The 12,421-nt window shown below is 51.6% G+C and overlaps 1 protein-coding gene across 4 annotated transcripts in view; it reads right to left on the minus strand.

Moving 5' to 3' along the window:
• Positions 1-100: 100 nt before the first annotated feature.
• mrvi1 (murine retrovirus integration site 1 homolog) overlaps positions 101-12,421 on the minus strand; it is a 207,697-nt gene continuing 195,376 nt past the window's right edge. For 3 of the 4 annotated variants that reach the window (XM_063061569.1, XM_063061567.1, XM_063061565.1), the window contains 2 exons: positions 9,140-9,268; positions 101-3,621 (listed from right to left, as the gene is read on the minus strand). In XM_063061569.1, the coding sequence (XP_062917639.1) occupies positions 3,372-3,621; positions 9,140-9,268 (379 nt within the window). In that variant the 3' untranslated portion in view covers positions 101-3,371. The remainder of the gene's footprint in view (positions 3,622-9,139; positions 9,269-12,421) is intronic. The other variant, XM_063061568.1, reaches the window with a different exon arrangement.

Consider the following 12,421-nt stretch of genomic DNA (forward strand, 5'->3'; position numbering starts at 1 on the left):
CACGGGGAGGAAACACACAGGGTCACGGGGGGGGGAACACACACGGTCACGGAGAGGAAACACACACCGTCACGGGGAGCAAACACACACGGTCATGGGGAGCAAACACACACGGTCATGGGGAGGAAACACACACGGTCACGGGGAACAAACACACATGGTCACTGGGAGGAAACACACACGGTCACGGAGAGGAAACACACACGGTCACGGGGAGCAAACACACACGGTCATGGGGAGGAAACACACGCGGACACGGGGAGGAAACACACACCGTCACGGGGAGCAAACACACACGGTCACGGGGAGGAAACACACACCGTCATGGAGCAGAAACTCACACGGTCACGGGGGGGGGAAACACACACCGTCACAGGGAGCAAACACACACGGTCACGGGGAGGGAACACACCCGGTCACGGGGAGGGAACACACACCGTCACGGGGAGGAAACACACAGGGTCACGTGGAGGGAACACACGCGGTCACAGGGAGGAAACACACACGGTCACGGGGAGGGAACACACCCGGTCACGGGGAGGAAACACACACGGTCACGGGGAGGAAACACACACGGTCACGGGGAGGGAACACACACCGTCACGGGGAGGAAACACACAGAGTCACGTGGAGGGAACACACGCGGTCACAGGGAGGAAACACACACGGTCACGGGGTATAAACACACACGGTCACGGGGAGGAAACACACACGGTCACGGGGTGTAAACACACACGGTCATGGGGAGGGAACACACACCGTCACACGGGGAGGAAACACACACGGTCATGGGGAGGAAACACACAGGGTCACGGGGAGGAAACACACAGGGTCACGGGGAGGAAACACACACGGTCACGGGGAGGAAACACACCCGGTCACGGGGTGGAAACACACACGGTCACGGGGAGGGAACACACACGGTCACGGGGAGGGAACACACGCGGTCACGGGGAGGAAACACACACGGTCACGGGGTATAAACACACACGGTCACGGGGAGGAAACACACAAGGTCACGGGGAGGAAACACACACGGTCACAGGGTATAAACACACACGGTCACGGGGAGGAAACACACACGGTCACGGGGTATAAACACACACGGTCACGGGGAAGAAACACACACGGTCACGGGGTATAAACACACACGGTCACGAGGTATAAACACACACGGTCACGGGGAGGAAACACACAAGGTCACAGGGAGGGAACACACCCGGTCACGGGGTGGAAACACACATGGTCACGGGGAGGAAACACACACTGTCACGGGGAGGAAACACACAAGGTCACGGGGAGGGAACACACCCAGTCATGGGGTGGAAACACACACGGTCACGGGGAGGAAACACACACTGTCACGGGGAGGAAACACACAGGGTCACGGGGTGGAAACACACACGGTCACAGGGAGGGAACACACACGGTCACGGGGAGGAAACACACACGGTCACGGGGTGGAAACACACACGGTCACGGGGAGGAAACACACAAGGTCACGGGGAGGAAACACACGCGGTCACAGGGAGGAAACACACACGGTCACGGGGAGGGAACACACACCGTCACGGGGAGGAAACACACAGGGTCACGTGGAGGGAACACACGCAGTCACAGGGAGGAAACACACACGGTCACGGGGTATAAACACACACGGTCACGGGGAGGAAACACACACGGTCACGGGGTGTAAACACACACGGTCACGGGGAGGAAACACACACCGTCACACGGGGAGGAAACACACACGGTCACGGGGAGGAAACACACAGGGTCACGGGGAGGAAACACACGGTCACGGGGAGGAAACACACCCGGTCACGGGGTGGAAACACACACGGTCACGGGGAGGGAACACACGCGGTCACGGGGAGGAAACACACACGGTCACGGGGTATAAACACACACGGTCACGGGGAGGAAACACACACGGTCACGGGGTATAAACACACACGGTCATGGGGAGGAAACACACACGGTCACAGTGTATAAACACACACGGTCACGGGGAAGAAACACACACGGTCATGGGGTATAAACACACACGGTCACGAGGTATAAACACACACGGTCACGGGGAGGAAACACACAAGGTCACGGGGAGGAAACACACACGGTCACGGGGAGGAAACACACACGGTCACGGGGAGGGAACACACCCAGTCATGGGGTGGAAACACACACGGTCACGGGGAGGGAACACACGCGGTCACGGGGAGGAAACACACACGGTCACGGGGTGGAAACACACACGGTCACGGGGAGGAAACACACAGGCTCACGGGGAGGAAACACACAGGGTCACGGGGAGGAAACACACACGGTCACGGGGAGGAAACACACAGGGTCACGGTGTATAAACACACACGGTCACGGGGAGGAAACACACAGGGTCACGGTGTATAAACACACATGGTCACGGGGAGGTAACATACACAGTTACGGGCAGGAAACACACGCGGTCACGGGAGGAAACACACGCGGTCACGGGGAGGAAACACACAGTGTCACGGGAGGGAAACATACACGTTTACGGGCAGGAAACATACATGGTCACGGGGGGGGGAACACAGACGGTCACGGGGAGTGAACACACACGGTCACGGGGTTGGAAACACACGCGGTCATGGGGAGGAAACACACGCGGTCACGGGGAGGAAACACACACAGTCACGGGAGGAAACACACGCGGTCACGGGGAGGAAACACACACGGTCACGGGGTATAAACACACACGGTCACGGGGAGGAAAGTCAGTGGTCACCTGGGGGAATGTACAAGCTTGCTTAAGGAGGATGCCGGAATTGAAGAATGAAAGGGATCTCATTGAAAGCTATTGAATGTTGAAAGGCCCAGATAGACTGGATATGGAGAGGATGTTCCTATAGTGGGGAGTCTTGTACCAGAGGGCACAGCCTCAGAATAGAGGGACATACATTTAGAAAAGAGATGAGGAGGAATTTCTTTAGCCAGAGGGTGGTGAATCTGTGGAAATCATTGCCATGGACTGCTTTGGATGCTGAGTTGTTGGGTATATTTAAAGTGGAGGTTAACTGGTTCTTGGTTAGTCGGGGCATCAAAGGTTACAGGGGGAGGGCATGAGACCAAGGTTGAGAGGGATAATGAATCATCCATGATGGAATGGAGGGAAAGTCTCGATGTGCTGAGTGGCCTCATTCTGCTCCGATGTCTGTGTCTTGTCTCAGAGTTCAAAGTCCCTTGGTGCTCTACGTTGCCACTGCAGCCGGCACGAGGTTCACAGTCTTGGCCAGCAATCCCCTCCACACGCCCAATTTCACACCGCTCGACACCCACTCTGCCACAGTATTATCCGGCAAACAGCCTCCGCTGTGGGCCCTGCCCCTCCCTCATGCCTGCGCCCGGTTCCTGTGCCACAGCCTCCAGAAAGGCCAGGTGGAACTGTGCCCGGAGGAGAGGCAGGAGCCCTTCGTGCTGGGCGAGCCCGTGGCCTGGTCACATGGACTGCGCAGAGAGGCGAAGATGCTGCTGAGAACGGCCAGGAGGAGGACAAAGGTGGCCACGACCCAGATCACGCTGCGGTGCCTGGCTGGCTTCGGGCACAGCCGGACGATCAGCTCCGTAACCTCTTCCAACTTACTGTGGGAAAGGGAACGAGAGGCAGAGGGAGGGGTGGACGGGAGAGACGGGGAGGCAGGAGTACGGACGTACAGAGGGAAGGGGGGGTGGATGGGGAGGCAGGGGTACGGACGTACAGAGGGAGAGAGTGAAGGAGGGGTGGACGGGGACAGAGGGGTGGACGTACAGGGATGGAGATGTAGAGGGAGGGGCAGAAGGGAGGGTAGACAGTGGAGGCAGAGGAATGGATGCACAGAGAGGAGAGGCCGAGGTTTGGACATACAGAGAGAGAGAGGTCAAAGGAGGGATAGACAAGAGGGTCAGAGGGAGAGAGGCAGATGAGGCGAGGGAAGCAACGGAGTGGAGAGAGAGGGAGATATTGGAATAGGGGGAAAGACAGAGAGAGAGTGGAGAAGGAGGGGGATAGGAAGGGAGAGAGGGTGAGGAAAAGAGGGAGAGAGTCAGGGCAGAAACAAATGGTCAGATGGGGAGATGGAAAGAGGGGAGATAAATGAAAATCAGAGTGAGAACAGGCAGGAGAAACACAGGAACAGGGGAGTATGGAGAAAATCAGATGCAGGGAAGAAAATAAAGAAAGATAATTTTATTAATTGCATCCCAATCAACCTCATCACCTCTCCTATCAACCCCCTCCAATTTTCCCCTCCTAACACATCACGTCCCTCTGATCACATTCCCCACTCCACCCTCTTTAATCAGTCCCCTATTCCCTCTCTCAGCACTGCTCCCTACCCCTGCCTCCTCGCCTAGCAGCAGGGTCAGGGTGTGTCTGAAGGACCCAGACACCACCCACACCTCGACATCTCTGGAGAAATCTGAGGGGTGCGGTTCGGGTGGAGCAGGGCTCGATGGCCCGGTGTGTGACTGGGGACGGTGACGCTGCTCCTCAGCAGGATGTGGGATGTGATTGGTGTTCTGGTGTCTCTTCCTCCACAGCCAGCAAACCTCAACCTCGTGCCTCCTGTGCCCTGCTGAGTCTCGGCCTGGCATGCGGCAATCCTCCAATTTCTACCGTTTCATCCCATTTGAATCAGGTCATTTGCTATTGAGTCTGTCCCGCCATTCCATCATGGCTGATTTAATATCCCTCTCAACCCCATTCTCCTGCCTTCTCCCCGTAACCTTTGACACCCTTACTAATCAAGAACCTATCAATCTCTGCCCTAACTATATCAAAATGACTTGGTCTCGACAACCGTCTGTGGCAATTAATTCCACAGATTCACCACCATCTGGTTAAGAAATTCCTCCTCATCTCTGTTCTAAAGAGACGTCCCTCTATTTTGAGGCTGTGCCCTCTGGTCCTAGACTCCCCCACGAAAGGAAACATCCAACATCCTCTCTGCATCCACTTATCAAGGCCTTTCAATATTCGCCAGGTTTTAGTTTTAGTAATACTTTTCTGACCTAATTTCTAACAACTCTCATAATCCCAAGGTCTTATTCAGTACCATAAGTTCTGTCATTTGTCCCGCCCCTAGTATCAGCTTAGATGTGTCCCCTGCTAAGTGTGAAGAATTTTTAAAATTCTTCATTAGCAAAGTTGAGGACATTAGAATGAACATTCCCCACCCCACCAGTGACCTAGCTGTCTCACTGGTTTGTTCATCTAAACTGGACTGTTTCCAACCCATTACGCTTCCCTTCCCTACAAAGATTGTTTCCACCATGAAACCTGCAACCTGTCCCCTTGACATTGTCCCCACTGCCCTCCTGAAGGATGTCTTTGACATAGCCGGTCCCAGCATCCTCCCTATTATCAACGGCTCCCCGGCCACTGGGACCGTTCCAACCTGCATCAAGCGCGCCGTGGTCCAGCCCCTCCTGAAGAAACCCAACTTAGACCCTACCGTACCTAGTAACTACAGACCTATTTCTAAACTTCCATCCCTGTCAAAGGTTCTCGAAAAGGTTATTCTCAGTCAATTGCTGCCCTGCTTACACCAAAACAACATCTTGGGAAGATTTCAGTCAGGTTTTAAGGCTTATCATAGCACAGAGTCTGCCCTACTGAAAGTGTACAATGACCTGCTCCCCTCTATTAACTCGGGTGACTCTGCTATTCTAATTCTTCTTGACCTCAGCGCAGCGTTCGATACCGTGGATCACGCCATTTTAGTAGACTGTCTCCAATACGGGGTTGGTGTTGATAGCACTGCCTTGAACTGGTTCACATCCTACCTCAAAAATAGAAGCTTCTCCGTTAAGATAGGCAAATCTTCTTCTCCCCCAGCTAGTCTCTCCTGTGGGGTCCCAGAAGGTTCCATCCTAGGTCCCATTCTTTTCTCTGTATACATGCTTCCCTCAGCCAAATCATTCAAAAACACAACATTTCTTTCCACAGTTATGCTGATGACACACAGCTTTATCTCCCCCTAAAACCAAATGACCAGTTAAATCTAGTCAGCCTCATGGACTGCCTTGAGGATATAAAGTGTTGGATGGCACAAAACTTCCTACAGCTGAATGAAGGCAAGTCTGAAGTTGTCCTATTTTGCCCCCCGACTCCATCAAAGTGATTACCAACAGTCTTGGCAACCTGTCCACCCTTGTCAAACCCCATGTTAAGTCCCTTGGTGTGATATTTGATTCCACCTTTAAGTTTGACAAGCAAGTTAATGCAGTAGTAAAAGCCAGTTTTTTTCCAGCTTTATACTATGTATTGCCAAAATCAAGCAGTTTCTCTCTTTCAAAGATCTTGAGAAAGTCATCCACGCCCTTATATCCTCCCGCTTGGACTACTCCAACTCCCTGTATACTGGAATTAGTCAGTCGTCCCTGACCGCCTGTAACTGGTCCAGAATGCCGCAGCCAGGCTCCTGACAGGTGCCCGGAAGAGGGACCATATTACTCCTATCCTGGCCTCCCTCCACTGGCTGCCGGTACGGTTCAGAATTGATGTTAAGATTCTCCCTGTTTGTTTATAAAGCCCTAAATGGGCTGGCTCCCTCCTATATCACAGACCTTCTAACCCCTTATTCTACTTCCAGGTCCCTCAGATCGGCTGACTTGGGGCTCCTGGCTGTCCCATGATCTAAACTTAAGCTCAGGGGTGACCGTGCCTTTGCTGTTGCAGCCCCTAGACTGTGGAACAGCATTCCCCTCCCTATCAGATCTGTCCCCTCCATTGACTCTTTTAAATTCAGGCTCAAATCTTACTTTTATTCACTAGTGTTTGAATCCTCCTGATGTGGCTGATTTTTGGCTTGTGCCTAGGCCCTTGTGCTGTTTCTTTGGTGCCTATAAGCTGTTTGCCTTGTTGGTTATGTCTGTGTTTCTTATATTTGTGATTGCTCTGATCTGTACAGCACTTTGGTCAACCTGGGTTGTTTTTAAATGTTCTATATAAATAAATTTGACTTGACTTGACTTGACTTTGGTTAGATTCCGCGTCCCCCCCTCCGCTCCCCCCCCCCATACTTCTAAACTCCAGTGAGTACAGGCACTTCTCATACGTTATCCCTTTCTTTCCCAGAATCATTCATGTGAATCTCCTCTGGATCTTCTTCAACGTCAGCACATCTTTTCTTAGATAACGGGCCCCAAACTGCCCACAAAACTCCAGTACTCACTTCAGATAACCACCAGCCAACCTCTTCCCCTGTTTATCTTATCAATGTGAGACATTCTATTTGTTCAATTATCATCCCTGCCTGTCCTCTACCACCTGATAACTCTTTATGTTCTGTAGGATACATGCCGTTGATGAGGCCGCGTTTGGAGTACTGTGAACAGTTTTGGAGCAGAATAAGGCCATTTGATTATGGCTAATTTATTTTCCCTTTCTACACCACTCTCATGCCTACTTTTCATAACGTTTGACATCCTGACTAACCAGGAACCCATCAACCTCTGCTTTAAATATTTCAATAACTTGGCCTCCACAGCCAATGAAGTCAACAGATTCACCTCTCTCTGGCTAAAGAAATTCTTCCTCATTTCTGTTCTAAAAAGATGCCCCTCTATTCTCAGGCTGTGCCCTCTGATCCTAGACTCCTCAACTATTTTTTTTTTGTGTGGCTGTATTTAACTGCTGCCTTAAATGTGCCATGTGTTGTGTGTTTTGCCCCTTGGCCCCAGAGTAACACGGTTTCGTTTGGCTGTATTCATGGGTATTCATGTATGTTGAATGATAATTGACCTTGAACTTGAACTTATAGGAAACATCCACTTCATCGAGGCCTTTCAATATTGGATAGATTTCAAAATCATTCTTCTAAACTCCAGAGAATACAGGCCCAGAGCTCCTCAAATGTTACCCCTTTCACTTCTGGAATCATTTTCATGACCCTCCTCTGAGCCCTCTGCAATGCCTGTACATCTTTTCTCAGATAAGGAGTCCAAAGCTGCTCACAATATCCAAGTGCTGCCTCAGCATCACACCCTTACTTTTATATTCTACACCTCTTGAAATGAATTCCAGCATTGCATTTGCCTTCCTCACCACTGACTCAACCTGCAAGTTAACCTTTAGGGAATACCGCACAAGGACTCCCAGGTCCCTTTGTGCCTCAGATTTTGAATTTTCTCCCCATTCTACCAAAGTGCATGACCATACAATTCCCAATACTGTGTTCCATCTGCCACTTCTTTGCCCATTCTCCCAATCTGTCTAAGTCCCTGTTTCCTCAACACTACCTGCCCCTCCACAATCATTGTATCTTCTGCAAGCTTGGCCACAAAGCCACAATTCCATCATCCAAATCGTTGACGTATAATGTTGAAAGAAGCCTTGTTACAGTACATGGTTAAACAGATATATTCAGACCTGGGGCACAGCCTCAGAATAGAGGGACGTCCACTAAAAACAGAGTTGAGAAGGAGTTTCTTTAGACAGAGAGCGGTGAATCTGTGGAAGTCATTGCCATAGACAGCTGTGGAGGTAAAGTCTTTCAGTATATCTAATACAGAGGTTGATCGGCTCTTGATTAGTCAGGATGCCAAGGGTGCAGAGAGATGGCAGGAGAACTGCACTGAGAGCGGATAATAAATCAGCCATGATGGAATAGGGGAGCAGACTCAACTGGTTGAACGGCCTAGGTCGTGTGGTCCTCCTCTGTGGTCGAAACTGGAAAGGACACAGAGAAGGTTTACGAGAATGTTGCCAGATGTTGGCCAGGCTAGGTCGTTATTTCCTGGATCATAGGAGAATAATGGACGATTCTCATTAAGTGTTTAAAATTACGAGATTACGAAGAGGACTTGCACCACCAGGTTCAGGAACAATTATTACCCCTCAACCATCAGGCTCTTGAACCAGAGATGATCACATCACTCAACTTCACTCACCCCAACACTAAACTGTTCCCACAACCTATGGACTCTTCATCTCATGTTCTCAATAGTTACTGCTTATTTATTTATTATTATTAGTTTTTTTGTTTACAGTGAATTCTTCTCCTTCCCTCTAATAATTCTATTTATTTTCTTCAATTGACCGGTCTCTCGACAGAACTGTGGTGTGGGACAGTCCCACGGCTGGTGAAGTAACTCCCACCCTCAGAGGGTGAGCACCCACCTGGCCTTCTTTCCCTCTGTGAGGCTGGTATCTGCCGGTGGTCCCTCGCTGGCTCCTTCCGCTTTCCCAGTTTCGTGCCGAAGCTCCTTCTGATCCTGGCTGAGTTGGGCTTTCAAACCTTCCTGGTAACTGGGAGACAGAAACGTTTTAGGAAGAGTGTTAGCCAACGGGTTGTTGTGCTGCATTTCATCCATCACAGATGTATGACTAATTCCACCATGGACAGTCCCAAATCCAGGCCATAAAAGCAGAGTTGGGTATGAACTCCCCATGGACAGTCCCAAACCCGGCTGTGAAAGGAGGAGGGTTGGGTATGAACTCCCCATGGACAGTCCCAAACCCGGCTGTGAAAGGAGGAGGGTTGGGTATGAACTCCCCGTGGACAGTCCCAAACCTGGCTGTGAAAGGAGGAGGAACGGGTATGAACTCCCCATGAACAGTCCCAAACCCGACTCTGAAAGTAAAAGGGTTGGGTATGAACTCCCCAAGGACAGTCCCAAACCCAGCTGTGAAAGGAGGAGGAACGGGTATGAACTCCCCATGGACAGTCCCAAACCCGGCTGTGAAAGGAGGAGGAACGGGTATGAACTCCCCATGGACAGTCCCAAACCCGGCTGTGAAAGGAGGAGGAACGGGTATGAACTCCCCATGGACAGTCCCAAACCCGGCTGTGAAAGGAGGAGGGTTGGGTATGAACTCCCCATGGACAGTCCCAAACCCGGCTGTGAAAGGAGGAGGAACGGGTATGAACTCCCCGTGGACAGTCCCAAACCCGGCTGTGAAAGGAGGAGGGTTGGGTATGAACTCCCCGTGGACAGTCCCAAACCCGGCTGTGAAAGGAGGAGGGTTGGGTATGAACACCCCATGGACAGTCCCAAACCCGGCTGTGAAAGGAGGAGAGTTGGGTATGAACTCCCCAAGGACAGTCCCAAACCCAGCTGTGAAAGGAGGAGGAACGGGTATGAACTCCCCATGGACAGTCCCAAACCCGGCTGTGAAAGGAGGAGGGTTGGGTATGAACTCCCCGTGGACAGTCCCAAACCCGGCTGTGAAAGGAGGAGGAACGGGTATGAACTCCCCGTGGACAGTCCCAAACCCGGCTGTGAAAGGAGGAGGGTTGGGTATGAACTCCCCATGGACAGTCCCAAACCCGGCTGTGAAAGGAGGAGGAACGGGTATGAACTCCCCGTGGACAGTCCCAAACCCGGCTGTGAAAGGAGGAGGAACGGGTATGAACTCCCCGTGGACAGTCCCAAACCTGGCTGTGAAAGGAGGAGGAACGGGTATGAACTCCCCATGGACAGTCCCAAACCCGGCTGTGAAAGGAGGAGGGTTGGGTATGAACACCCCATGGACAGTCCCAAACCCGGCTGTGAAAGGAGGAGAGTTGGGTATGAACTCCCCAAGGACAGTCCCAAACCCGGCTGTGAAAGGAGGAGGAACGGGTATGAACTCCCCATGGACAGTCCCAAACCCGGCTGTGAAAGGAGGAGGGTTGGGTATGAACTCCCCATGGACAGTCCCAAACCCGGCTGTGAAAGGAGGAGGGTTGGGTATGAACTCCCCATGGACAGTCCCAAACCCGGCCGTGAAAGGAGGAGGGTTGGGTATGAACTCCCCAAGCCCGACTGTTTAAAGAGCAGGGCTGGGAATGGGGCTTGCAACTCATCCTATTAATACCCAGAGCTACAGAAACACCAACAAGAGCTCCAAAATCTTCCTCCCTGGGAGAGGAATGATGCACCAAGATGACTACACCAGGGAAAGCCTGAAGACTAGCCCTGTATAGACGACTTTGGCAAGCTGCTGTCTGTGGTCTCTGCCCCAGTATGGGTGACGGACTTAAGGAGAAGGTGAACTGGTTTGTTATGTATATGGAGACACACTGAAAAGCTTGCCTTGCACACTCTTCATGCAGATCAGACCATTACACAGTGCATTGAGGTAGAACAAGGGAAAACAATACAGAATGCAGAATAAAGTGTACAATTACAGAGAGAGTGCAGTGCAGGCAGACAAATAGGTGCTGAAGTCGTGATCAGGTAGGTTGTGAGATCAAGAGTCCATTTTATCATACTAGCGATAGTCTTAGAACAGTGGACTAGAAGCTGTCCTTGAGCCTGGTGGGACTTGCTTTCAGGTTTTTGTATCTGCTGCCCGATGGAGGTGGGGAGGAGAGAGAACGTCTGGGATGGGTGGGGTCTTTGATTATGTTGGCTGCTTCACCGAGGCAGTGAGACGTGTAGACAGAGTCCAGGGAGATCCATTTATTTATCAATGTACATCAAAACATACAGTGAAATGCGTTGTTCACATCAACAGCCAACACAACCGTTGTGCTAGGCCAGTACACTAGGGTTGCTCACATTCCAGAACTAACATAGCAAGCCCACAATGATATGGAGGGGAGGCTGGTTTCCGTGATGAGGTGAGCTGTGTCCACAACCCTATGGTTTCTTGTGGATACGTGCTGAGCAGTTGCCATACCAAGCCACAATGAACACTGCTCCCATTGGTGGAGGGGTCAAGACCTAGCCTTTGTAGAGTGAAGGTGATTGGCTAAAGATCCAAATGAGAGGCAAAAGATCCTTTTACTGGATGGGTGGGTAAAGTCCTGGTGCTGGGAGAAATGCAGTGTCAGATGTGATGATCCAATGAAGGGGGGTGGGGGAGGTACCTGAGGGGTGATGGGGAGATGGTGGGGAATTGGGGCTAGCTACTGTACATAGAGCAGTAAGGAGTCTCATTCGCTCCTCTCTGATTCTGTATTACAGTCTCAATGGGTTGAATGGCCTCTGCTCCTATCTCGTATGGTCTTACTAAAGAGGCACCAAACCCTCACCAACAACGTCCAATGACCGAGAACCGAGAACTATAAACACCAGAGATTCTGCAGATGCTGGAAATCCAGAGCAACACACACAATGCTGGAGAAACTCAGCAGGCCAGGCAGCATCTATGGAGATGAATAAACAGTCGATGTTTCGGGCTGAGACCCTTCATCAGGACTGGAAGGAAAAGGGGAAGAGGCCAGAATATGAAGTTGGGTGGTGGGGGGGGGGGGACATTACAAGGTGATGGGTGAGACCAGCTGGGTGGGGAAGGGGGATGAAGTGAGAAGCTGGGAGGTGACAGGTGGAAAGGCAGAAGTGCTGAAGAAGGATTCTGACAGGAGAGGAGAGTGTACCATGAGTGACAGGGAAGCAGCAAGTGATAGGCAGGAGGAGAGAGGAGGTAAGAAGGGGGCCAGAGTGGGGAATTGCAGAAGGGGGAAGGGGAAGT

Source organism: Mobula hypostoma, chromosome 11, assembly GCF_963921235.1.
Source record: "Mobula hypostoma chromosome 11, sMobHyp1.1, whole genome shotgun sequence".
In the NCBI taxonomy this organism is placed as follows: domain Eukaryota; kingdom Metazoa; phylum Chordata; class Chondrichthyes; order Myliobatiformes; family Myliobatidae; genus Mobula; species Mobula hypostoma.